Below are 26806 nucleotides of genomic sequence, written 5' to 3'. Positions count from 1 at the left end.
AGGTGCCCAGAGCTCTTGGCTACTCTTGAGGCTGAAAGATGTCCTGGCTCAGTCTGATGGCTTCCCACTACCCTCACCCTCAGGCACCATTCAACCATATCAGCTCCAACATCTGTTCCCCCTCTGAGCTCCATACCCAACCCCAGTGACCAGTGGTGCTCTTCTCTCCAGCCTCCATCCTGCAGGTTCCCCAAACTTGCTCAGATCTGAACTCATCACCTCCCTCTGCCTTCCCCATAAATAATAATATTAATCCACGGTGCCCTGTGAGTACTAACTGTGTGCCAGGCCCTCTGGTTGGAGTATTGTACACACAACCCTCTGAGGCGGCACGTCTTTCCCCCCAGCTGCTCTAGCTTGTGATTTAGCTGGTGTCCTAGACTCAGAAATAACATTTACATATTCGGGACCATAAAATAAGTCTCAGTAAATTTTAAAATTTCATATCATAAAAGTATGCTCTCTGACCACAGTGAAATTAAACTAGAAGTCAGAGGTAGAAAGATATCTACAAGATTCCCAACAACTTGGAAACTAAATAACACACTTCTAAGTAACTCATCTTCAAAGAGGAAGCCAAAAGGATGTTAAAAAGGATTGTAAACTAAATAAAAATGAAAATACAACGTATCAAAGTCTGTGGGATGTAGGTAAAGTAGTACTTAGAGGGAAATTGATAGTACTAAAGTGCTGATACCAGAAAAGTTCTCAAATCAATGACCGCAGCTCTCACCATGAAAACTAGGAAAAGAAAGTAAAATGAAACCCAAAATAAGTGGAAGGAGGCAAATAATAAACAGTAGAGTCAATGAAGCAGGAAACAGAAATACAATAGAGAAAATAAATGAAAGCAAAAACTGATTCTTTGAGAGCAATAAAATTGATAAACCTTTAGCTAAACTAATCAGGAAAAAAGACAAAAGATGTAATTATTAATATCAGGAATGAGAAAGGTGACATTACTACAGATTCTACAGGTATTAAGAGGATAATAAGAGACTCTTATGAACAACTGAATACCAACAAATCTGACAACTTAGATAAAATGGACAAATTTCTTGAAATTTCCAAACTACCAAATCTCACTCAGGAAGAAATAGATAATCTGACTAGACCTATATTTATTAAAGAAATTGAAATTGTAGTTAAAAGTCTTCCCACAAGGAAACAGCAGGCCCAGATGGTCTCATAGGAGAATTCTATCAAACGTTTAAGGAAAAATAATATCAATTCTACACAAACTCCTCTAGAAAACTGAAAATGAGTGACTACTGCTGTGAGGTTGTGATTTATAATAAGAAATGTATATTTTGGTCTTTGCTCCTGGTTCCCAGCACATAGATCCTAAAACTTTTGTGATTTCCTAAGTGATAAGAGCTATGGGGCATCTTTTGCTCCCAGCTCCTGAAATAGCTCCAGAACTGTGAAGGAGAAATGGGTTTTTGTTATTCACGACAAGTCCCTTTCAACCACATCTGAGTTTAGGTCAATGAGGTGACTTTTGGAAAGCACCTAAGGATGGGGGCTGGTTGCCAGGGAAACCAACCTCTGGGGAGGGGAGATGGGTTGGAAGTTGAAATAATCACCAATGGCTAATGGTTTAACCAACCACGCCTATGTAACAAGGCCTTTGTAGAAACCTGAGGGCGGTTCCTCTGAGAGCTTCCGGGTTGGTGCACACGTGGAGGTGCTGGGAGGGTGGTGTGCCTGGAGAGGGCACGGAAGCTCCATGCTGCTTCCCCACACCTTGTCCTCTGCATGCCTTCTGGGAGGCTGTTCCTGAGTTGTATCTTTCTATAATAAACCAGTGATCTAGTGAGTAAACTGTTTCCCTGAGTTCTGTGAGATCCTCTAGAAAATGATCAAACTCCAGGAGGGGTTCATGGGAACCTGAGATGTATAGCCAGTTGGTCAGAAGCATGGGGGACAAGCTGAACGTGTGACTAGCATCTGAAGGCAGGGCCGGTCTTGTGGGATGGAGCCTTTTTCACCTGTGGGAGCTGACGCATCTCCAGACAGTGTCAGCTGCGAGTTAAATTGTAGGGCACAGCATGGGGAAGCCCTGCACATTGGTGACTGGAAGTGTGAGAGGAGAAGCCGTGTTATAGCAGGAAACTGAGATTAGAGGAGACGCAGGAGGAATGTTCTTCCTAACCAACTGCTTACTTCATTCTCCTGATGCCAAAACCAGAAAACAAAACTAGGTCAATATCCTTTGTGCAGACAGTTGTGGAAAATCCTTCACTGTCCACAGCAAATCAAATTCAACAATATCTCAAAAGGAGAATCCATCATGACTAAGTGAGGTTTGTCCCAGGAAGGCAAGGAAAGCTTAACATTCAAAAATCAACCAATGCAATTTACCACATTAACAGACTACAAAAAGGAAAACCATCATCTCAAAAGATGCAGGAAAAGCATCTGACAAAATCTAGCATCTATTCATGATAAAAACTAGAAATAAAAGGGAATTCTTTTCAATCTGATGAAGGCCTCCTATGCAAAAGCTTTATTAACATCATATTTAATGGTGAAAGGTGGAAGATTTCGCCCTAAGATCAGGAAGGAGGCAAGATATCCACTCTTACCGTCATTATTCAGTATTTATGGGAGGGTCTAGCCAGGCAATTAAAATAAAAAGGCATTCAGACTGGACAGGAAGAAGTAAAACTGCTTTTATTCACAGACTGCATAATCATCTATGCAGAAAATCGGATGGAATCTATAAAAAAGCTACAAGAGTTATCAAGGTTGCAGGACCAACATACATTTTAGTAACAATCAGAAATTGAAAAAATTTTAAATATACCATTTCTTATAGCATCAAAATAATGAAATACTTAGGAATAAATCTGATGAAAGTTAAGACCTGTACACTGAGAACTAGAAAACACTGCCTAGGGAAACCCCAAGAAGATGTAAATGATGGGGAGAGAGTCTGTGTTCAAGGGTCAGAAGATTCCATGTTGTCAGAATGACAATTCTCCCCAAATTGACGATAGATTCAATGTAACGCCAGTGAAAATATCGGCGGGGGTGGGGGGGGGTTTGGGTGGGACTTGACAAGCTGATTCTAAAATTCATATGGAAATGTGAAGAAGGCTCTAGAAGAACAAAAACAACTTTGAAGACAAAGGACAAAGTTGGAGGACTGACACGACCTGACTTCAAGACATAAAACCACAATAATCAGGACAGTGTGAGGTTGGCACGGATAAACAGACAAATAGGACAGAATATGCTCGTTTTATTTTTGACAAAGTTGCAAAGGCAATTCAGTGGAGAAAGGATAGTCTTTTATAACAGATGGTGCGGGAGCAATTGAACATCCAAAGCAAAAAAAGAACTCTGATCCACACTTGCACTATTAAAAAAGAAAATTGAATTCAAAATGCATCGTAGTCCTAAATCTAAACCCTCAGAAAATAAAACTTCTAAAAGAAAATGTGGGAAGACATCCTTCTGAACTTCAGTCAGCCAAGAATTCTTCGATAATTCACTGCATAATCCAGTAAAAAAAGAAATCGGTAAATCAGACTTGATAAACATTTACCAAACTTCTGAGCTCTAAAGACAGTTAAGAGAATAAGACAAGCCACAGGAGAAAACACTTGCATTCATTTATCTGATAAAGGGCTCCTACCCAGCACGTGTAAAGAACTCTCAAAACTTAATAAGAACACAAACAACCCCAATTTTTGACATGGGCAAAATATTTAAACAGACATTTCACCCAAGAAGAATGATGGATGGCACCAGGTGGGAGATGAGGTCAGAGAGGGCGGCAGGCTGGCTGATGGGTCTGGCTGCCAGGGAGACGTCAGTGTTTATTCCCAAGGAGGTGGAGCCACGATCAGTGTCAAGCAGAGACGGGATGAGTTCTGAACTTTGAAAGGAGTCCTCAGGCTGGGGAGGGGTCTGTGGGGGAAAGGGCAGTGGCACAGGAGCAGCGGGGAGGCAACAACCAAGAGGAAGGCCGCAGGTGGCAGGACCAGGCAGTGGAACTGGAGCCGGTGACAGGGCAGGTGCAGGAGGGGCAGACCCCATGCTAGGGCCAACTAGCTGGCTGATGGGTGGAGTGCAGCTGTGGGAAATCCAGAGGTTGGAGCTGACGTAACCGAGAAGGTGGACGTGAGGACAGGGGCGCACAGGGAGTGGACATGTCTGACAAGCAGTACATCCGGGTTTGGAGCTTGGTGAGAGGGCCCAGCTGTAGATGTAAATTTGGGGGACTCACTCTCTAGATGGCATTTACATCCACAAGACTGGGTGCGGTCCTTGGAGGAAAGGGGAAAGGCCTGGGGACTGAGTCCTTGGCCCTCCATCCTGCTCCTGAATGGGTACCGGCCACTGGTCAGCTTCACTCAAACCCAAGGTCGTGCTTCAAATGAGGAAGACACCTATGCTTGCCGTGCTTGTGCCTGAGCAGTGCCCTAAGGGGCAGAAGTGCAGCCTGGGGTCAAATCAGAGTCCTCGGGAGGGAGAAGCCTCGTCCCCACCCCGAGCCAACAGGCCCAGTGCACACACAGGCTCCCCAGAAACACTGGCCAGTGGGGCATGCAGGGCGGACTGGTTGAATTTCTAGGTCAGCAGAAATTTCTAGGTCATTAGGTGGAAAACCACCTAAATGGTGAGTGTCTGACACGCTGCCCTGGAAATTTGGCTGGAGGGAGGTCGCAGATTCGTTTTTTTTCTGAGTGTGTCATGGAACAACTTTGGACCCCACGGTGAGGCAAGCATCAGGGGGCGGTAATAAAACAGCGGCAAGGTGGGGTGGGGGGTGGGGAGGGGGAGGAGTTCGGGTGCAGAGTACTCCTCTGGGAAGGCCAGGAAGCTTGGAACTGAAGGGAGGGGACACTGCAGACATGCTGAGTGCACTAAAGCCGGGGAACTGCACACTGGGGACTACACCTGACAATTAACAGAGCGCTTAATTGCACAAGGTGTGAATCTGACCTCAAAAAAAAAGCCAAAACCAACAGCGAGAGATCAGGGCTCATCCTTGATTTGCCCCAGGACACCCATCCCAGGAGATTCCCTCAGCTCCCAGGGCCTTGTCCAGTCGGCCCCAGCGCCTCACTCACATCCTACAGCCCACCTTCCAGCAAGTTCGGTGGGCTCCAAGTTCAAAACAGATCCAAGACCCGACCACTCATCAGCCCAGGGCTGCCTCCCCCGGGTACCACCTGGCATCTGTCTGCTCTCAGCTCCCTGCAGTGCACTCCCCGCAGGCAGCCAGCGGGTTCTTTTAAATCATTGCCACTCCTTCCCGTGGGTCCACAACACTTAGAATAGAACCTAGCACCCGAGGCCGGTACCCGGTACCCGAGGAGGGCCCACGGCCCCATGCCCTCATCTGCGCCCCTCTCTCCCTGCCCCCGCTGGCCTCCAGGGATCACTACTCTGACGTCATAATACTCATCTGCACTTTTGTGGCCCCTCCCCGGCTAGAAGGAAAGCTCAAGGGGCAGAGACTGTGTGCACTCACAGCCCTGCTGGCGTCCACAGCACCAGCAGGCACTCACATTTGTTACCCCTGGACCTAGACCCACTTTGCAGATGAGAAAGCTGAGGTGGTAACACGTCCCAGGTGCAGGGCTGGGAAGGAGCCCAGACTGCGCTTGGGTATCAAGGACACTAAAGCCGCTGACATCTTGTAAAAGGGACAACGGGAGAGGCGGGCAGGGCACCTATCAAAGCGCTGGTCCACCGGGCTCACAACGCAGGTCGCTCCTCTGCTCACCCCTCCCTGGGGGCCTGCTCCTGGTTCCTCTGCTTCCTCCTCCGTTTGAGAAGGATACTCTGGCACGTGTGATCTTGAGACCAGGGAACGTGCACTTGCACCCCATCTTCCCAGTGTCCCCCCACAATGCCTCTGTGCAATTCTCCCCGGCTCCCAGGCCACAGAGACCATCCCACCCCATCAGGAGATGAATGAGAATTGCCACTCCCCAGCCCAGACCACTGAGGAGCCATCACCCACAGTTTACAGAGGGGCAGACACCCTAACCGCCCAGCTCCAGTAACTCAAACACCCCCGTGGGAGTGCTCTCTCGTCCTAAGGCTGGCCAGCCCCCAGGGCCCCCTGGGGCCACAGGCCAAGGCAACGCTACTGCCCTCCGGAACCAGCATGGTGGTGCCTCTTGAAGTCCCCAGAGGCCTCTGCACCCCAACCCCTAGGTGGGAACAAAAAGTGAACCCTAACTAATATTTCCTTGATTTAATAAAAAGATGGTTTGTGTTAAAGAACTTTAGATTAACTGGGTTTGGATAGTTTGATATTTTTATTAAAAAAAAAAAGCAGAAGTGAACACCAGCTAACTTCAAAAGGATTTTAAATTACAGATTCAGTCATTCAGCTAAGATTTAGTGGACTCTTCAATTAGTCCACATGTCCTGGGAGAGGGGACAGATCTGGGAGGGTCTGGGGTGAGGTCAGTGCCGACAGGTACAGTCCCTGAAAAACAAAGGGGTGAACCTGGCCCCTGGTGGGTTCCTGTCTGTGAGAGCAAAGGAAGAGAGGCAGGCAGGGAGAGGATGCTATCATCCCATTTCCAACAAAACAGTCACCTCACAGCTCAATCTGTGCAAAGTGCAGCTCCGCCGATTTGCAGGAAGGTGACCAAAGTCAAAGACCCCTGGAGCAGGAGATAATTACACTGGAAAAGCCCACTTATTAGAGAAAGGACCAAGACTGTGAGGTACGAAGGTACAGCCCTGGGTCAAGTTCTGAGCTTCCTAGCAGCCAAGAGGAAAAGGGCTCAGGAGGTTAGACGGCCCCTCTGGCCAATAGAAGCCTTCAGCGTTTTTAGGGAAGACTGGCACTGCCCTGGCTCCAGGCTATTTTCACACAAGGGTTACTGATGAGCCAAACGGAGTCCTCAACAGCAGTTCTTCACGTAACCAGTCCTCCCGGCACCGGTCTTTTCTGTACTGGGCTCTGTGTGCTCGGCTGGCGGAGTGGTGGAGGATGGGCAAGCATGCAGAGGCCCCCTGCTCTCAGTGAGCGGCTGGCGAGAGGGCTGGGAGGAGATACGGAAGCAATTTGAAGGTATGAGTATCAGAGCTGAGTCAGGTCTAGCCAGCTCTGCCAGGGGGTGGACATGGGAGGCAAAATGGTGGGAGGACAAGGTTCACTAGGGATGGATGAAAAGAGGTGGGAAGGTGGAGGCTGCCAGGAAAGGCGCTGAGATCAGGGAAGTGTGACCCTCCCTGGAGAGTGGCTGTGACCCCTGACTTTAGGACGGCCGTTAGCACGCCTTCACGAGGGAGGGTCGCCTGTGCCTTGTCAAGGCTTCTCCCAGATGGATACACTCACGCCACCTAGGAGTGGGCAGGGTGGGCTGGGCATCCTGTGTGGACAGGGTGAGGCGATGCAGGCTAAGATGAGGGGCCTGGGCTCCTCTCCCTTAGAGAAGTGGTCACTCTAGCGGGCGGTGTGCATGGCCGGCGCTGAAAGAGGAAGGGTGGATGGGTGGACGGAAGGAAGAAAGGGTGAGGAGATGGAAGGATGCATGGAAGGAAGGAAGGAAGGAAGGAAGGAAGGAAGGAAGGAAGCAAGAACTGGGCTCTTAACGATGGAGCAGCCCAGACAAGGGGAGCCCAGGGAACCCAAGCAGTTGGAGGGAGAACTGCCATCAGAAATCTCCAACCTGTGTGCAGAGGTGAGAGGTCAATGTGGCCGTGAAGCGAGGAGGGGTGCGGGGGAGGTCTGAAAGAGGCTGAGGCTGAGCCCCCAGGGACTCAGGACTTCGGAGCTGGTCGGGAGTGAGCCAGGGCATACAGCACTGAAGGAGGGGCTGGGGTGGCCCCAGCTGGGCTGTGAGCCTGAGCCCTGGCCCACGTCCCGGGCCTCTGCCAGCCCCTGGGCATGCTCTCTACCTTTCAGGTGCTTGTCCTGGAACTCCGTGAGGAAGCGCGCTATGCGGTCCGAGGGGATGGCGAAGGAGATGCCGGCGGCGACCTTGAGCGTGTTGATGCCAATGACCTCGCCGTCCTGGTGGGGAGATCAGAGCGGGCAGTCACTCCAGGAGCACCACCAGCCACTGCCCTCAGCCGCAAAGCATCGTGCCCGGGCCCAGAGCTGACCTGGCTGGCAGCGGCCCTGTCTGAGGAGCTCCCAGCAGCCCAGAAGCTGTCCTGGGAGGGCACTCGGGGTTCACATTGGGTCAGGGACCCCACCCCCCACCCTGTTTTCCTCCACACCAGATTCCCCCTCCATCGCTGGAGTCCATCGGCCCGGGAAGCTGTCAGCCTGCCCCTCAAAGCAGTGCCCACTAACCCAGGACACCCCCGGGCAGCATTCTGAGGGGCCAGAGCCAAGAGAAGGATGTGATGGGGACTGTGGGGAGTGGGGCCCCACTTTCCCTTCCTTCCGGAAGCAGGTGGGGGTGAGTGGGGCCAGGGCAGCATCCCTCACTCTCTTGTCCCTGTGGAGCTGGCCTCCCGCCTTGTCCCCTCCTGACCCTCCCACCAGGCTGGTGGAGTGGGCTGGATCTGCCCCTGCCATGGGCCAATGGGGACCGCCACACTGCTGGGAAGCCTCCTCCCCACAGCTTGGCATGCACCCCCAGACCTGTGCTCCTGCCCATCTCAGGGGTGATATCCTGGCCAGTTCTCCAGGGGCCCCCTTTGGGGGCAGAGCTTTGGATCAAGGCCCGCTTCATCTGCCTGGTCCCCTGAGGGCATTCCCCACCTGGCCCCCTGGAAGCTCTCAAGGTGGGCGGATGCAGAGGTCATCGACCGTTTCTCATTGGCCCTGTTTGCCCACCCCCGCCACATGGAGACGGGAGCAGTCTCCATGAGGCGGGGATGGGCAAACAGGGCCAATCCAAAGTGCACCGCACGAGTGGGGATAGACAAACACCAGTGTGATGGCCTCAGACCTGCTGAAAGCCTTTAGGGCTTCTTGGGGTGCAGGGTGAAGCTCCACCCTTGTCAGGACATGGGGCCCCCAGGCTCCTCCACCATCCGATTGTCTGATCCCTGCCACTCTGCTTCTCCAGCAACAGCACCTGACTGAGGCCCCCACCCCCGTTCTCGTGCTGTGCCCTCTCCCTGGAATATCTGTCATCTGCCTGTCCCCTCCACCAAGCCCTGTCTCCACAGCCCAGGTCAGATGCTCCCACCTCCAGAAAGACCTTCCTGGTCCCACATCAGCTGCAAGGCCTCCTGCCGCTGGCCCTCCAGCGGTCTCTCCCTGCCCCTCACATCAGGCTTAGGTGTGTCCACATCTGACCCCCCTCCCCACGATGGGAGCTCCCCGAGGTCCCATCTGCACCTGACAATTATCAGGGCCCAGGACTCTGAACTGAACTTCCTGATTTATTCTGTAAATCTCACCTGGGATGGGAATGGGCCTGACCTGGGGGCGTAGGACAGACCTGGGGGAGGGTAACCTGAGGGGAGCAAGAAGGAATGAGGGCACCCCTCTCATCTTGCATATAAACTCATGGAAAGGGAGGCCCAGAGGGGGGACCGACACGAGTGTCTCCCCTGCCCCAGGTCTCTGAGGGGCACATGGCCCCTTCCTGGCTGCTGCTCTTGGGTCATCCTTGTTCCTCTGGCAGCTGCCAGCAAGGCGGGGGCAGGGGACACAGGGCAGCATGTGCTTTGGGTCACGTCCTCTTGGGCCTCCAGCCCAGCCACATCCCTGACTGTCAGGCGTGAAGGTGCCAGGGCTGCATGCCGCGTGCCATCCCTGCCTCAAGGCTGTGCCCCACATGTGAGCAGAGCCCCAGAAAAGTAGAGGCCCCGCTCAGGGGACACTTACCAGGTTCACCAGCGGCCCCCCGGAGTTCCCGTACTGCAGGGGAAGAAAACATAGTGTTAGCTGTGCCCAGAGTGCTCCTGAAGCTCTTTCCTGCAACGACCTTTCCAACAGCACAGAGACATGTGGCCACCTTATCCCCCAGCAGCTTCAAATGGCCTCGTCACGGTCCCCCATCTCACAGATAAGAAAGCCGGGGCCCACACAGGCCCCGTGGGTGGCTGAGCAAGTCAGAGCTGGGCAGTGCCCTCTGTGCAAACCTCCCAGGCTCACTCCAGACTTGCTTTGGTGTCTCTGTCACTCGTGGCCTGGGCAGCACAGGCCGCCTACAGGACTGACATTTCCAGAGAATGCCCGAACCACGGCAAACCCCGACAGGCGGGCGCTGGGGCATCTGGGCAACGTGCTTTGTGAGAGCCACAGGCGCCATCCAAACAATAATACTAACAACAATGATGGTGATGATGATGACGTGATATGAAGCTGACCGTGGACTTTGGGCAGACGTTTCAGGGGTGTGGCTGTGCCCTCCATCCTGAAGGCGGCCCCCAGGCAGCACAGCAGCCTCTAACTCCCAGGGCAGACCTGGCAGCACGGGAGTCAGAGCCCCATGTCATGGAAAGAAAGAGCTTTCTAGCAGTGCACAGTCTGTGGAGGGGTGGGTGGGGTCCTGGGGCAGGGCCGGGCCCGGCAGAGACGGCTGAGGACTCACGTTGATGATGGCGTCCGTCTGGATGTAGTCCATGTCCGAGTCCCGCAGGCCCAGCTCCCGGCCATCCCTCTGGGCCGTGCTCACGATGCCCGTGGTCACTGTGTTCTGCAGGGCGAAGGGGCTGCCGATGGCCACCACAAACTCGCCGGGACGCAGGTCTGCCGAGTGGCCCAGCAGCAGCGCCGGGAGCTTTTTCTGGGGGAGGGAGGGAGGTTCAGCTGCATGCCTTTGGTGGGGACCAGAGCCAGGTCAGGCCAGGCCCCTGGTGGGGTGGCCCCAGAAGCAGCTGGATAGGGCGGTCAGGGTAAAGGCCCAGGCAAATCGCTGACGCAGACTAAGGCCAGGCCCGCCTCCGGCTGACCCTTGGTGGACCCAGGCTGGCATCCTCAAAGCAGAGGCTCAGTCCCACCAATGCCCACAGGTCTCCCAGAGTGGGCACAGGGTACAGTTGGGCTCAGCCTCTGAGGCCATTGAGCCCGCTGGTTTGATGGTCACGGTTCCTCTGAAACTCTGATAGAAGCTATGGACACCAGCACCCCGAAAGTGTACCACACACAACCTGATGCGTACGATCCAGAGATCTGCAGGAGCCCTGGGGCCCATCTGGGGACCTGGGAACCCCAGTTACGGAATCCTTGATCCAGCTCAACTGATCTCCTAATACAGACACATGGGGAAACTGAGGCCCAGAGAGATAACGCGATTTAAGCAAGCTCCGGCATCACCCCTGCGCACTGACACCTGCACACTTCTCCCTTGTTTTGCATGGAGCCAGAGCAGTCTGTCTGTCTAACTCTGGGACAGCCTGGGAGCTCTGAAGCCGCAGGGAGCGTGCTCAGAGGAGGTGCTCTGAGTGTCAGAAGGGGCTGCAGCGCACGCGCCAGTACATGTAAAATTGGTGGGCTGAAGCTCTGTCACCTGCACCTACGTCAATTTTTGGGTTGATGTCCCTACGTCAGACGTCACCACTGTGGTAGCTGGGGGCATATGGGACCTCCCAGCACCACTTCCGCTGCTTCCTGCAGGTCTAGAATTATTTCCAGATAAAGTTTTATATAAAACGGTGCTGGAGACGGCCATGCCCAGATCACACAGACCTCACCCTCACTGGGGATCAGTGGGGAGGACCCCACGCTGCGGACCCTCTGAATTGCCCGATGCCCTGCTCGTCCGGCCCAGTTAGTAGCTTTCCCCTTTACACTGTATGCTACCACATCAAATTAAGGGATTTTTTCTTTAGGAGGCCTTTTTCATAGCAGCTGGGGGGACCAGTGTGGAGGGGGAAGGACAGGACATATATCCCAAGTGCTCTCCACTGGCCTCCCTCGCCCCACGGGACAGCTGCATCCCTGGGCTGGGCCCGGGAGGGACAATGGAAGTGCCCCTGGCGTTGGGGGACCTTCCTTGAGGCCGTGGCCATGGGCAACACAGTTTTCGGCCAGTGGGCGGCAGCCTTGCTCTGCCCTGCCCTGTCCCAATGGCTCAGGGAAACAAGGGTGGGTGTCAGAGACCTTGGTTCTCCTCTGACTTGGCCCATGACGGGACAAATGGCCGGCCCCCCAGGCCTCGGGTCCTCCAGCTGTCCATGGGAAGGTTGGGCTGGGGCATCTCTCAGCTGGAATCTGGAGAGGCTCCCCTGCTCCCCTGCCCCTGCCACCCACTCACTTTGGGATGGATCTTAATGGTGGCGATGTCCGACTTCTTGTCGATGTCCTTGATGGTGGCCTCGTAGGTGTCACCATTCTGCAGCTGCACCTTGAGCTGCTGCCGGCCTGAGAGGGCGTTGGTGCTGGTCACCACGTGGGCATTGGTGACGATCAGGCCGGCCTCCGACATGATGAAGCCCGAGCCACTGGAGAGGGGCACATTGCGGCCAAACAGCGGATGTCTGCGGGGAGCGGGCACAGGGGTGTTCAGGGGCCGGGCACATGGGCCTGGGGGTCGGCCACAGTGATGGCTGAGCCAGCGTGGGGGCAAAGAACACGGGCTTGGGGTCCTCTAAGCCCAAGTTCAAATCGCAGCTTTTCCACTTACTGGCTGTGGTCTTGGCCAGGTCAAGAAGTCTGACCCATCTCACGGCCAAAAAGAGGGGGCAAATCTCTGACTTGCAATTTGCCAGATGAGACAGGAAGCCGGAAATGTTAGATCTGTGATAGCACAGCAGACACTCGCTGCTCTGACAACAGCACTGGAGCCAGACAGACCAGGATTCTAATCTCAAGTCCAGTCCCCACTTATTATCTGCCTGACTGTGGGCAGGTGGTTTAACCTCTCCGAGACTCGGTCTGCCCACCCAGGAAATGGAATAACATGCCTGGTGCCTAAAGCACCTGGAGGCAGGAAGTCACTCAACAAACAGGGCTGTTATTGGCAGAAGGGAAAATGTACCAATGTGCCTACAGCATCCACTGGGACTGTCCCAAGCCGTCCCAAGAGAATGTTAGTTTCCCAGATTTCTGTGCAGACAGAGCGTAAGCACTGGGTGGGGAAGTGCTCACACCTCCTTCTGACCCCTCCACTGCGGCCGGCTGCCTGGAAGCCCCCAACGGCTACCTTAAAGGGCCCAGAAGCATGCAAGAGAAAGAACAGGAAGGATGGCACTTTCTCAGGAAAGTGAGTCTCTGGACTGGATAGAACCAATGACAACAGCTCATGTCACCAAGCGCTCCTAATGAGCCAGGGACAAAGTCATTTAATTCTCATGATAGGTACCCTACAAGGAAGGTAAGTCTCCAGTTCACAGGTGGGGAAACTGAGTCCCAGAGACGTAGTTTGGGTCAGGCAGGCACAGGGTAGAGCATGGGTTTGAACCAGGCATCCTGGCCACTCAGCCTCCCTCAGGGTGCCCATAGCGTGCGTCCACCCAGCTGTGTGTGTGCCCTGGGCAGGGGCTACACCTGAGTGCCTCTGGAAGTGCCTGCCCACGGCACTTGCTCAGCCTGACACGTATAGGACTTGGCGCTTGTCTGTGGAAGGGCCCGAGACCACCTGAGGCCTCCGAGCCCAGCAGAGCTCCCCTGCCCGACAGTCATTTCGTCTGGGATTGTGTCTGGATCTCACCCTCCTGGGCCTCAGCCTCCAACTCCTTGGACATCAGCCTCTGAGGCTGACACGGGAAGACATCGCCACCTGCCCAGCTGAACTGCTGTGGGCAATTGGGTGGCTCAGGGCCTGGTGCCCGGGGCCTTCTGGACAGACACTGCCCCCACCCAAGGCACCAGCAAGGCCAGGACTTAGCACAAGTGCCAATTAGCATGTCCAGTGGTAATCTCCTCAATGACACGTCCCCGGGTCTGGGGCCCCCAGAGAGGGCAGTGAGGGGTCAGCATGTTGCAGAGGGATGGGCTCAGCTCCGAGGTCCGAGACACCTGAGATCACACCCTGCCTCAGTACGTAGCAGCTCTGTGAGCCTGGGGGTGTCCAGGCCTCTGCTTCCACATCCAGGAAATGGGAACGTGACAGCCTACCTTCCAGGGGTCACGGGAAGACGCCGTGGGCAAGAGAGAAGGGCCTTGGAGTGTGGGGAGCACAGGTGCTATCAGTCAGTACTGGGCAGTGGCCTGGGCCTGGCTCCCGGGGTGAGTCCCATGGGCTGGCACCAGGGCTGTTTGTGAAATGTAGGCAAACAGCCACCACGGCACAGGGCACACAGGGTGTCCAAGGGTATCACTATTCTGATGGTGCTGGGCTCATGCCATTCCCCTCGCCCCATGGAGCACTGTTGGTGGTGAGCAGTCCCTGTCCTCCAGAGACGGGGCATAGTGACACCCAGTGACACGGGTTCCCACTGGGCTGGCTTGGCACCATCAAGCAGGGGCCTTGCGTTAGGGCAGGAATCATGGTTCTGTATTTGCTTTACTACCTGGCCTTCTGGGATATTAACACATAGTAGCCGCTCTTGAGTTGAATGAGTGACTGAATGACTGCAGCTACCACCCACTGCGCAGCTGCTTACTGCCTACAGCTCTGGAGGTGCGAGGTTGGTTTCCATTTCCCTAGGCAAGGCCATCAGAGCCCGAGGGGACGTCCTTCCCAAGGGCACACAGCAGCCGGGAGTCTGAGTGAGGTCCGCCTGACTCCAAGCCCAGTCTGGTTTCTACTGCCCCCAGTGCTAGAACCAAGTCTGGTTAGGGCCCCAGCAGGCAGAGGGGACGCCTGGGAGAGGGGACGCCTGGGAGAGGCGTGGGCGGGGCTTCACACACCTCAGGAAGAGCTCTATGTGGACCACAGCCGGCGCGATCTTCTCCACCACGTCGGCGATGAAGTTGAACTTGTACCGCGGGCTGGTCAGCTGGTGGAGACCTGCACTGGCAGGGAGAACCCAGTGCATTAGTGAGACCCAGACAGCGCCCAGAACCCACCCACAGTGAGGAAGGAGGAAGCTCCACCCAAGACCCCAGATCAGATTCACAGCCCCTTGGGGACACTGAGCGGCACAGTGACACGAAGACATCTGGGGACGGGACTCGCTCGCCCCAAGAATGGTTAATGCTGAGCTTCCTCCTATCACCTCACTGGACCCTGCCCGGCAGGCCAGGAGGTTCAGAGAAGTTAGGACACTTGCTCTGGGCTGCACAGCAGTGACATGCCTCTCAGGCTGGATCCGGGCCAGTCCCCCTGGGCCCTCGTCCTTTCTCTCATATATAGCAATACCCCGACACAAGGACACCATCCCCACCCCTTGCCAGCTCTGCTTGTCTGTCCAGGCCTTGGGCTAGTGCAGTGACTGGGCAAGAATACAGAGAAGCCCTGGGTTGTCCCTCCTGACTTGCACCGCCCAACACAATGCGGCCCCCTTCTGGGCCATGCTGGGTCCCCATGTGCATCTATTAATAACTTGGCCTTGCCCCAGCCTGACTTGCCAGGCGGTTCACAAACTTCTCTGGAACCTTCCCTGTCTCAGATTTCTGCTGCCGTCAGCAATGGGGCTGCTGTCTGCTGGGACCACAGGCTAGAGGCATGTTGGTGGCATGAGGCCCCACGCTTGGTCCCCCTGCTCAGGCATGTGCCAAGGTCTCCCAGCTCCTTGCCAGAGACGGGTGCTATCTGGCACCCATGCTGCCCAGTCCTGCTTGTCAGTAGCTCGCAGGGCCTGGAATGGGCACTGGGCTTCGAGTCCTGGGCTTGGCTGGGCACTGCCACTTTCCAGCTGTGTGGCTTCAGGCAAATCACTTACCCTCTCTGGGCCTTGACTCCTCATCTGAAAATGAGACTGAAGATCCCCTTCTACCCTCGCCCCCTACCTGTAGGAACTGGGTGTGACTGTGACTTGCAAATGTGCAGCTCCCTGCCCGGGGAGCCCACCACCCACCCTGCCACCCTGGTGGTGGTGAATGAAGTGGGCACAGCCTGTCAAGTCCAGTTTTGCAGCTGCTGTTCCTGCTGATGAGCTCTGGGAAGGGACTGAGCATAGGGATCTGGAGAAAATCTGGTTTGCCCGGTCGTCCAAGGTGAGGGGAGCTAACGTGTTGAGTGTAGTCACAGGAGCAGGCAGGGGCCCACGGCCATGCCAGGAGCATGTGGCAAACTCAGTCGCTGCCCACGTCCCGACTAATCTCCCCAACCATCCAGGGCGGCAGCCATGGCAGGGCTCATTCCCTCCATCTTTGAAGTGGGGAAACAGGTTCAGTGAGAGGAATCCTCTTGCCCGAAGACACACATCTAGTTAGACGATAAACCCCAGTGCCCCCCAAGGCCCGACTGTTTGTTAAGCCTGAACTGGGTCTCAGAGCCCAGAGGACAGTTAGCCTTAGGCTCTGCGGTTAGGATGGACAAGGAGGGCCCACCCGACTGATCCTTCGAAGTCTGCCTCTCAAACAGCCCACGGGCCCTGGCAGACAGCCCAGCCTGCTTTGGTCAACCTGAATCAAAGGCTGCCTGTCCAGGGCTGGCCCACTGCCGGCCACTGCCCGGCTTCTTGATTAGCAAATAGTGGGCGGCCAGGGGCTACTGTGCCTTGGAACCCTCTTCCTGGAAGCAAAGCCCCTTGGTGGGACTGGGTCCAAGGCTCAGAGGTCATGTTAACAACCAGCCCTGGTGCAGGGCTCACTCAGGCCAGGCTCCATGCTTGCAGCACATATAGGGTATGCCGCACATGTATTTCCATGCGGGATCGCTGGTCCTCGTGGAAACTCTGGAAGTGAAGCTGTCTGTCAGACAGCCCAGCTTTGTCCACCAGCTAAGGCCCTGGGAACCTGTATTCATGCTCCAGCCTCCAGGCAGAGGGAAGGGGACCAACCGCAGAAACTGCTCCCCTCAGGTTCTGTTTCTGACAAGACACTCCCACCAGGCAATCCCCACAGCTTGGCCCTGGGGGACCCCAAACCCTGGCCAGGGCAGGGGTATTTGGCAGGGTCTGCAGCTCTCCCATATATACTGAGGCTGGATTTACATTGGCTGAGGCTCCTGGCCACCATGCGGTGCTGGGGCGCGCAGCTCCAGGTGGGAGAGGCCAGGTGTCACACCTCCCTGATGTGTAAGCTCTCAGGCCATTGCCCACCTCCCACAAATCTCTGCTCTATCACCTACCATTCTCCCTCCACCTGCATGGACGGCTCCTCACTTCTCCCTACCAAAACACTCCAGCTTGTCCTGGGCACAGCTCAAATCCCACCTCCTCCAGGCAGCCCTCCAGCAGGCTTCTCCCTGTTACAAGGAGTCTCTCCATGCTTAAAGCTCCCAACACAATGCCTCACCTATAGCACTTGCTCTCCTGTGCATGTGCTAAGTGCCTTCTGTGTGTGCACCCCGTGCTGGTACAGGCCTGTGACCAGCCAGGAACAGCCCAATGTGACCAGTGATGGGACAGAGGAAAGCCCAGGGGTGCGGCTGATCCAGGCCTGGAACAGTGCACTGGGCAGGGGAACAGCGCATGCGAAGACAGAGCTTTGTGCATAAAGGGAGCTACAGATGGAGGTGACTCCAAAGTGGGCCCAGAATGAACAAAACAAGAGGATGAAATATTAGAAAAGGCCGTGTTTGCACATGACCTGATCTTGGATCTCAGAGATTGCAGCACCCGTTGGCACGTCTGTCCACCCCCCGCTGGCCTGGCCCAGGTGTCGGAGGCCCAGGGGCCCCAGTGATGCTCAGGCTGCAGTTCCCGACCCAGTGCCCGGACACCTGGATGGGACGGCAGCCTCCGCCTAAATGCTTTTCTTCCGATGTGGTCTCCAGAGACCACTTAAAATAGGCGGCACTCAATAGTATACATGATGATTTAAAAAAAAAAAGCCCTCTGTAAAATATGTATAAGTAAAAGGCTGACAGGAAACACATCAAAATACTTCACAGTGGATATTTGGGGACAGGGGGAGAGTTACGAGTGATTTTGTCTTTCATGGACTTTCCAAATTTTATACCACAGGCAAATATATGCAGATGTAGCTGAGAAAAGGAGTCAAGAGAGAGAGCAAGGCCTGGTGGAGGGCGGGGGGCGGGACGAGCCAAGGGGGGGCACTGTGGCGCCCCCTCTGGCGGGCAGGGCCCTGGGCTGTTTGGCTACAGGAGCTGCAGGGACAAGTTAAGGTGCTCACCTCCCTCCCAGGCCCCAGCTCCTCCCCGAGATAACAAGCACAGGGGAGGCCCAGGCAAGCTTCTGAAAACCCTTCAGAAGGGAGGGGACTTCACTCCCTCTGACCCAACACACAGCAGGTTTGCACCCACACAAAGAACACCGTCAGCCTGTCAGCCAAGTCTGGCAGGAGTAGCTCCCAAGAACAGCATCGGGTGCTTCCTATGTCCCAGGAAACTGAGCCTGGAGGCAAAGATGGTTTGCGGGGAGACAGGCCTAGCACTGGGCCCAGGTCCTGTCGACCTCAGAGCCGGAGCCCGCCCTCCCTGACCCCGCGACCTTGGGGCATCCCTGCAGGGCTTCCAGGTCAGCTGGCTGGTGACAGGGGCCCTGCAGGCTCTGTCCCTTTAAGCTGACCATGGTGGGTGGGGGTGGCTGGGGCCTGGTTCCTGGTTCTCCTCCCCACACACAGATGAATCACCCCGTGAATCAGTGGGAAGGGAGGACCCGTTTCCCACCGCTGCTTTCCACATGAAAACCTTGGGCCCCACGCCTGGCTGGGAAGCAGACTGTTTATTTGGGGGTTTGGACAACCCCGCCCCCACCCCATGCTCGAGCCAAAGTACTGAAGTCAACAGTCTCGACCAGATTCAGCTGTTAGCATTTTTTTGTTTTTTTCAAAAATAAACTGTAATGCACAGGCGTTGGATGTTTCAGTCGGGAGGAACTTGACACAGAGCAAAGCAATCAGGCCAGGTCCTACAGCGCCTCCTGGGAGAGAAGGGGCACAGCCAGGAAGGAGAGAGAGAAATGGGGCTCCGGGCTCCACCGCCAGCATTCCTCAGGGGCAGGGCTTCCAGGAGGGCTGAGGGATAGTGCAGACCCTGAAAGACGACTTACTATGTGCCAGCTCAAGTCTTGACTGCCATGGAACAGATGGGGAAACCGAGGCCCAGACACCCTGCAAGGCCACTTTGTACTGCTGCAGATACCATGTTTCCCTGAAAATAAGACCTGGCCGGACCATCAGCTCTAATGCATCTTTTGGAGCAAAAATTAATTTAAGACCTGGTCTTATTTTACTATAAGACTCGGTCTTATATAAGACCGAGTCTTATATAAATTTTACTATAAGACTGGGTCTTATATAATATAATGTAAGGCTGGGCCTTATATTAATTTTTGCTCCAAAAGACGCATTAGTGCTGATGGTCTGCCCAGGTCTTATTTTCAGGGAAACACGGTAGGCTGTGCACTGCACAACCCCAAGACCATTACTGACAAAGATCACCATGTGGCTGACCTCCCCTGGGGTTGTGCAGTGTACAACCTGCCTAACTGTATGCATTAGTCCTTCCAGCACATAATGAGCAGAGCCAGCACTGAGACCCAGTTCTATTCCTCTAATTCCATCCCTGCCGCTTCTTCCATTGCCCCTTGCAATCAGAAGACACCCCTGTGCAGTGCTTAACTAGGACCTGGGGATGGAGGGCCTATCCATGGATGACCGCGAGGTCCCCAGCTGGGCCCATCTGTCCGTAATAGTGACCACAGCCTGCAGACCAGACGGCAATATCTCAGCAGAGCCCTCAAGCATCTCAGTGTCTAGGTCGCATTTACAGCTGCAGCTTCACCTACTGCCACTCTCCCTTCTGTCCCCCGGCTCTGCTTCCCTAAGCACACATGCTCCTACCGGTGTCCCTGCTTTTGCACAGTCAGATGCCCCTGCCAGGAATGCCATATCCTTCAAGACCCAACACACGTCCTGTGGGGGGCCTGCCCTGACTCAGTAGGCTCAGTGACCGATCTCTCTCCTGGGACCCTGGCTTGTCCCTTGGGACTGTCCCCGTGGCCTGGGTGCCCTGACCCACAGCAATGAGCAAGGGGGTGCATGACTGTTCTCCAGGCACAGATGAGTGGTCCCAGGGGCCCCTCACGGCCCCCAGCCCCCACTTTCAGTCCTGCTCCAAGGGGCCGGCTTTGAAGCCCCGGAAGCCGCCTCCCAGGTCTAATTAGTTCCCAGACAGTTCCCTGTGTTTTTCTTTCTCTTAAAAACTTGCCTGTCCCTAGTGAACCTCCTACTCCCAACCAAGGACAGGCCTTCAGATCCGGCTGCAACTGGGGTGTGTCGGGGAAGGGCAGGGGCAGTCCTGTCCTCGTCCAGGCTCCTGACCTTGGGACCCAGGGTCAAGGGCTGCGGCCCAGGCCTCCCCCTCCATGGGCTGGGCGCCTGGCATTTACGATTTCAGTGAATTCTCGCAGCAGTTCTGCAAGGCGAGTTGTTAGCCCATTATTCAGGCAAGGAAAACAGGCTCAGAGAGGTCATAAGATGTGACACCCCCTCAAGGCCAGGTCCCTCACTCATCGTGCACACCTATTACCCAGAAGCCTCCAGGTCCCTCACCTCACGGCTCCTTCACTTGCACCTGCCTGTGGTCAGCATCTCCTGCTGGCTTGGTGGCCACTTGTCCATGTCGTCTGGGTGCTGCCTCCCCCAGGAACCCTCCCTGATCTGTCCTCGCCTGCGTCCACACATCGTCATGTGTCCCTCACAACATGAGCCTGGGGATTCCTCGGGGGTGGGGAGGTCTGCTGGTGGTGATAATGGTGGGTAGGACGCAGAGGCCAGATCGCACTGAGTCTGCAGGCCACGTCCGAAGTCTGTGCTTGGTTCTGAAGGCAGCAGGAGCCATGGCGGGGCGTTTGGAAGGGACACCCGTATCTCATGATGCCCCCTTGGGCCATTGTTCGGAGGTGCATGGACAGGCCGACCCCGAGGGTTGCGGGGGGGGGGGGGGCGACACAGAAGGTGCGGGTGCGTCCTAGGCCCAGCCATGGTGGGGTGGGGGGGGGAGGGGAAATGCACAGCTCGCTGTGTCAGTAAGACAGCTCAGCTCTGCTGTCCTGGGCAGGCAGAGGGGGAAAAACAAGGGGGACGTCATCTTGCCTGATTCGCTAAGAGGATTAAAAATCAAAAGCCAACCAAAGCTCTTAGATAAACAAAGCTGAGAGCCACAGTAGGAACCTACTCTGGGGTTGCACAATAAAAGCTGCTTATTAAATGCCACATAAACTGCCCCAGGGCTCTAAATTCTGAATTAATTGCACACTCAAAGGCCTATTTGTCTGCAGCTGTCGGCAGACAGGCTGCAAAGATCTTAAGTCTCTGGAGTAAAAACGGGAAAGCTCGTCTCTGTGCAGACCCTCTGACCACATTTATCTGAGTCTGTCCTATCCCACCGCGTAGCAGCACTGCCTCTCTGGAGAGGTGGTGAGCCCTTGTCACTGGAGGTATGCAAGGAGGGTTGGGAGGGTTATAAGAGATTCGTACATCACACGGGGATCCCCTCATTCCACAGCACCTACTATGCGCCAGGCACTGGGCCAGGCCTGACAGGGAATACACAGACCAGGCCCTTGCCCTGTGACGCTCAGAGCCCAGTGAAGATGGAGATAAGGCATCAAGTCAAATAGGTGGTGTGAGGGTCTAGAGGGGACCCCAGAGTGTGCTCATAAGGCTAACGACAGGGGTTAACGAGGCATGGGGGTCAGGGAACACAGCTGCGGGAGGGTGAGAAGCCAGGCCGAGGCAGAAGGAGGACTCGGCCACGTAAAAGTGGGGGATGGGGATTTCAGGCAGTGCACACAGCATGTGCAAAGGCCCTGAGGCGAGAAGGAAACTGGCGTGGCTGGAGCACAGAGGATGAGATGGTGTTCAGGGCGGGAGGGGGCCAGATGGCATGGGGTGTTGTGGGTCAGGGTAAGTGTCGGGGAGCTGCCAAGGGGGTCCCACTGGTGACAGGCAGGATACATTTATCAAGATTATCCTGGCTGCTGTGTACAGAAGTGACCAGAGGGAAGATGAAGGAGGTGGGGAAGAAAGGGGAGGCCAGAGTTGCCAGGGCAAATAGGAGTAATGGCAGGCTGGGGTGTGGTTCAAGGCCGAGCTAAAGACTAGCCTGTGGATAGAAGCTGAGGAATGACGGGCAGTGGGAGACCAAAGGGGACAAAGGCTTCTGACCTAAACTTCCCGGGGTGGTTCTTTCGGTCGAGGACCCTGGCCGGGTGAGACACAGGACTCTAGCTCAGAGAAGAGACGGGGCTGGAGACAGGACCCCCGAGTAACTGGCATCTGGGTGTATTTGAGGGCAGGCCCGGGTGAGGGTAGAGATGGCAGGACTCCCGTGTGAAAAAGCTCAGGATTCTGCAGGGTGTGGACATCCCCCAGTGACCTCCGGCCGGGCCCTTGGGAGGGCAGAGAGGGGACACTGCTGGTGCCACTCTGTGGAAGCTGAGCCCAGCAGAGCTGGAGACCTAGGCCTAACTCCGATGCCAGTTATTGGGTACTCTGCTGCTCCCCCCACCACGCCCCCACCCCAGCTGCCTGGGGCCCTTGAAGAGTGTGGCTTTCAAAGCCAGCCAGACAGGGGCCAGGCCTGGCTCAGTCACTTCCTGGCCAACTGACCTCAGATCAACCACTTGTCCTCTCCCTGCCTCCGTGGGCACCTCTGTGGTGTGTGCAGCCAAATGTGCAGAGGCAAATGGGACTGCGAGGGTGAGAGACCTGGCAGCAGCGCGTACTCCACAAACACTGGATTTGCCACATGCAGAAAACTGGGTGTATGAGGTCCCTGTTAGAGGGGTCAGGGGTGTGTGACAATGACCGCACAAGGCCCAGAAACAAGGGCAGTGCCACACGGACCACTGCGCTCACAGGCCCTGGACCTGGCTGGCCCGCCCTCCCGCAGCGAGGCCTCCCCTCCCCTCTCTCTTAGGCTTCAGTCCCTCACCTCTTGGGCTCTGGCAGCAGCCAAGCTTGTGGGTCCTGGGCCTGCAAGGCCAGTCCATCTGCCTCTGCTTTGCTGCTGTCCCTCTCTGTCCCCCTGTCCTTTGTTCACCCCCCACAGCTCAGCACAGAAGCACCCCACCCATCCACTGACTCTGCCAGATGAAACAACTGGTAGTCGTAGTAGTGATAATAATACACGAAATAATAGCTGGCCTCTTGATTGCAACAATTCTCCACAGTAGGTGTTACTGTCACCCCCACTTTACAGATGAGGAAACTGGGGGTAACTTGTCTAAGGCCATACCATTCGTAAAGGCACCCCACGACAGCCCCAGCCCACGACCTCCCCTCCCAGCCATGCTGCCTGCTGGCCACCTCTGCACCTGTGTGTGGTAGGCAGGCTGTTTCCGTCTTCCCGCTCTTCCATGTGTGTCCCCGACCCTCTGAGATTCTCAGGGCATAGACGGGCTCTGCCTCATTGAGGTGCCCTTGTCACCATCCCAGGGTCAGCCAGACACACAGAGAAGGGACTTCACAAGTGTAGACATGATCAGCTAAGAATGAGAGTTTCAAAACGCCGAGACCACCTCCAGCCTCCCTGCCTGCCGCCCATGGCCATGCTTGTCCTGGAGTCTTACTTACTCTAATAGAACCTACCACATGGATGGGGGGTCGGGGTTGAGGAGGGGCCCCCATGGACACAACCAAGCTGGAGTGGGCAGGCGCCAGGCCCACCCGGAGCCCTCCACCTCTCAGACCCATCACGACTTGAGATGGGCCCACCAGTACCAAGCCCCAAAGCAGTTGCGCCCCGCTGAGGGTGCAGCAGGCACTCATTAAATGGCAACACCCATCTCCCAGACACCAAGGGGCATGAGACTGTCATCCCTGGATCCCGGACACAATGTAAACATAGCCGACCACATCACCCTTACTTCCCTTAAGGCCCTGCAATGGTTCTCCCAAATAACCATAGTCACTACCATCTAATGCTTCCCAGACTGGGCTCCCTGGAACCCCGGTGTGCCGAGAGGAGGGCACGTGTATTCTGCCAGAAAAGAAGTGCTCTCTGTTGAATTTCTCTGGAGAAACATTGGCTTTTACCATTGTGTGTGCATGTGTGTGTGTGTGTGTGTGTGTGTGTGTGTGTGTGTTTCTTACTGCAGCTTTTCTCAGAACCTCTAATAGAACCAAGTGACTCCCCATTGCAGGGACAGTGTTCACGCTTCCAACCTTTTGGGGCCACAGGACACTTATTTTCAGAACACCAGACACATGTTGGGAAGCCTGGCCTACGGGACGAAGTCTAAGCCGTCAGCAGGATGCTGTGGGCACTGTCATCCCATCCCTGCCCACCTGCGCAGGCTTGGGCCTCTCTCTCTCTCTCTCTCTCTCACACACACACACACAATGCATGCACACACACACACGCAATGTATGCACACACACACACGCAATATATGCACACACACACGCAATGCATGCACACACACACACAATGTATGCACACACACACGCAATGTATGCACACACACACAATATATGCACACACACACGCAATGCATGCACACACACACAATGCATGCACACATACACACGCAATATATGCACACACACACACGCAATGCATGCACACACACACACGCAATGCATGCACACACACCTCCCCTGCACACCAGCTGCTCGGAGCTATTTGCTCTTCATACAAGGCTCAGCGCACACAGCCAGCCTCCACAGGGAGGTTCACACTAGTCCCTCTTTCCAGAAAGCCTTTCCCTCTCACGACCTGGAAGGTGTGTCCTGTCCTTGAAGTCAGTTTAGCTGTCCCTCGTCCCTGACCGTTCCCGGCACCCAGGCAGCTGTGCCCCGAGGTGCCCCCAGGGCAGCCGAGCCTGTCCTCCTGCTTAGCCCCCCTGAAGCTGCAGGCTGAAGGCACACATGAACTTGGGGCCCAACATGGGCTGTCTGCGAGTACCTGTTGGACTAATGCCGGAGCTGACCTTCCTGAGAGGCGTCCCAAACAAATAAGGGGACAGCAGGGTTTTTCAGCATTTTCTTCCATGCACAGGGTCAACCTGTGTGGCAAGACGCAATCCAGGGCCAACTCCAGTTAAGGGGAGGCTGTTCTGGGGTTTGAAGAGACTGACAAATTCCCACAGCCTCTCCCTGTGGAGCCCCAGGAATTCCAGGGACCCCATAGGCTTGCTCACCATTCCCGGACAAGCATTCTAAGTGCAGTTAAAAAGAAAGAAAACACTGGATGTCGCTCCAAACGCCACCCAGACTGGGGATGTAGGGCCAGGAAAGATTGCTTTTCACCCAAACTGACCCGTGGAAACGAGATACAAGATAGGTAAGTTCTGATGAGGCCAGAAGCTGGAGGAACGTGAGCTAGACCAGGCCCCCTGGGCTTCGCCCGTTGGCTTGTGACTACTTCTGTGACCTTGGGGATAGCATTTTACCCCCCCATGCCTCAGTTTCCCCACTTGGAAAACCAGAGGGCTGGGGAGATGCTTTCCAAAGCCCCTTCCCGTTGTGCCCAGGGCTTTGGGATTTTGAGGCTCTGCCCTAGCACTGAGCCTTAGTTTCCCCAGGAGGAGGCTTCACGTCCACCCCACACACACCCCCGCCGCTCTGCCCCAGCCCGAGCACTTACCCGACGGGCAGGCGCCCTTCTGCAACTGGCGCACGGGCGTCCCAGAGAGCTGCAGCGCCCGGCGGCTGGCAGCCTGCAGCGCGCACACGTTGGCATAGGTGTGCCCGTCGGTGCCGCACACGGCATGAGCCCAGCGGCAGCGACACGCGCCGCGCGTGCACTCCAGGCTCTCCCCACACGGCGAATCCAGGGGGCGGCCGCACGGCTCGCCCTCGCTGGCAGCGCACACCAGGCAGCAGTTGCAGAGGTCGGGCACGTAACCGCCGGGGCAGCGGGGGCTCGGGCACCGCGACACATCGCAGCGCGCTGGGCACGGCGCCGCCGGGGGATCCCGGGCCAGCGCCAGCGCGGTCAGCGCCGACAGAAGCAGCGCCCGCGCCTGCATGGCTGACGGGCCGGGGGCGGGCGGCAACGCGGAAGACCGGCCGGGGTCCAGCCGGGACGCCGAGGCCGCGCCGGAGCCCGGCGCCGGACGCCTACGGAGGGGCCGGGGACGCGCACACGGCCACATGCGCCAGCGGCTCAGGCGAGCCAGTGACGGGACCGCAGGGGCATGACCGGGTTGCCGAGACTGGAGAGACGCCCACTCCCTCAGGGCCGGCCGACAGTCTGCGGGCAGCGGGCCCAGCAGCATTTAAAGGCGCAGCCCGCCCGCCCCCGCTGGAAGGGGCGGCCGGGGCCCTCCACCAGCCCCGCCCCCCGCCCCCAATGGCCAATGTTCGGCTTTCCCGGCCTGGACACACAGGCCGTGGTGGCAGGACTGGGCCTGCCTGGTCTGATATGTTGGTGACTCAGAGGGGTAGGGACATGTGGAGGGGGTGCCACCAGGGAACAGGTCTCAGGCACACCTGGAGTGTCCATGTCCAGGGTTCCAGCGACCTGAGCTACGCCCCCCTCCCCATAGAAATTGACAAGTCCGGACCCCCCAGCCTGTCTCCCGTCCCTCCCCTTTCTCCTCCTTCCCCATCCCCCAGGCCTCCTCAGTAGGGGCGCTCTCAAAACAGGGCCTGGACGGTCTACATCAGGGGTGTAGATGGAGGTCGCCCCTCTGGGTCCCACCCGAAGTGCCCACTTGTGTCCTGACTCCTCAGTCTTTAGAGCCTGGAGGATGCGCTGTCCCAAGCTCTGGACAGGTCTGTCAGGGCTCCCAGCTTCCTCCTCTGTGAAAGGGGAATGAGCAGCCCTTTGCTATCTCATAGGACTGTTGGGGAAACCCCACGGGGTAGATGGTGGGGTGCAATGTTCCCAAACACTCCATGCTTGGCACACAGTCAGCCCTCAGGAGCTGGAAGCTGTTCAGTTCTCCTTATTATTCCCCACTCAGGCTCTGAGGGGCCACTTCAGGCGCACGCCCTGCCCTGAGGGGC

General features: G+C 56.0%; 1 protein-coding gene across 2 annotated transcripts in view; it reads right to left on the bottom strand.

The window, feature by feature from the left end:
• HTRA3 (HtrA serine peptidase 3) overlaps nucleotides 1-26064 on the bottom strand; it is a 31476-nt gene extending 5412 nt beyond the window's left edge. Inside the window, exons 1-7 of one of the 2 annotated variants that reach the window (XM_019711541.3) lie at nucleotides 25440-26064; nucleotides 14684-14783; nucleotides 12147-12369; nucleotides 10482-10676; nucleotides 9773-9805; nucleotides 7882-7996; nucleotides 6266-7022 (exon numbers count right to left, since the gene is read on the bottom strand). In XM_019711541.3, coding sequence (XP_019567100.2) covers nucleotides 7000-7022; nucleotides 7882-7996; nucleotides 9773-9805; nucleotides 10482-10676; nucleotides 12147-12369; nucleotides 14684-14783; nucleotides 25440-25950 — 1200 coding nt within the window. In that variant the 5' untranslated portion in view covers nucleotides 25951-26064 and the 3' untranslated portion in view covers nucleotides 6266-6999. Of the gene's footprint in view, nucleotides 1-6265; nucleotides 7023-7881; nucleotides 7997-9772; nucleotides 9806-10481; nucleotides 10677-12146; nucleotides 12370-14683; nucleotides 14784-25439 lie in introns of those variants that run through there. The other variant, XM_019711538.3, reaches the window with a different exon arrangement.
• Nucleotides 26065-26806: the final 742 nt, after the last annotated feature.

The sequence above is a fragment of the Rhinolophus sinicus genome, chromosome 1 (assembly GCF_057876585.1).
Source record: "Rhinolophus sinicus isolate RSI-liver-muscle chromosome 1, RSI-T2T, whole genome shotgun sequence".
NCBI classification, from domain to species: domain Eukaryota; kingdom Metazoa; phylum Chordata; class Mammalia; order Chiroptera; family Rhinolophidae; genus Rhinolophus; species Rhinolophus sinicus.
Note: the sequence above shows the minus strand (reverse complement) of the source record. Positions and strands in the feature narration are given on the sequence as shown.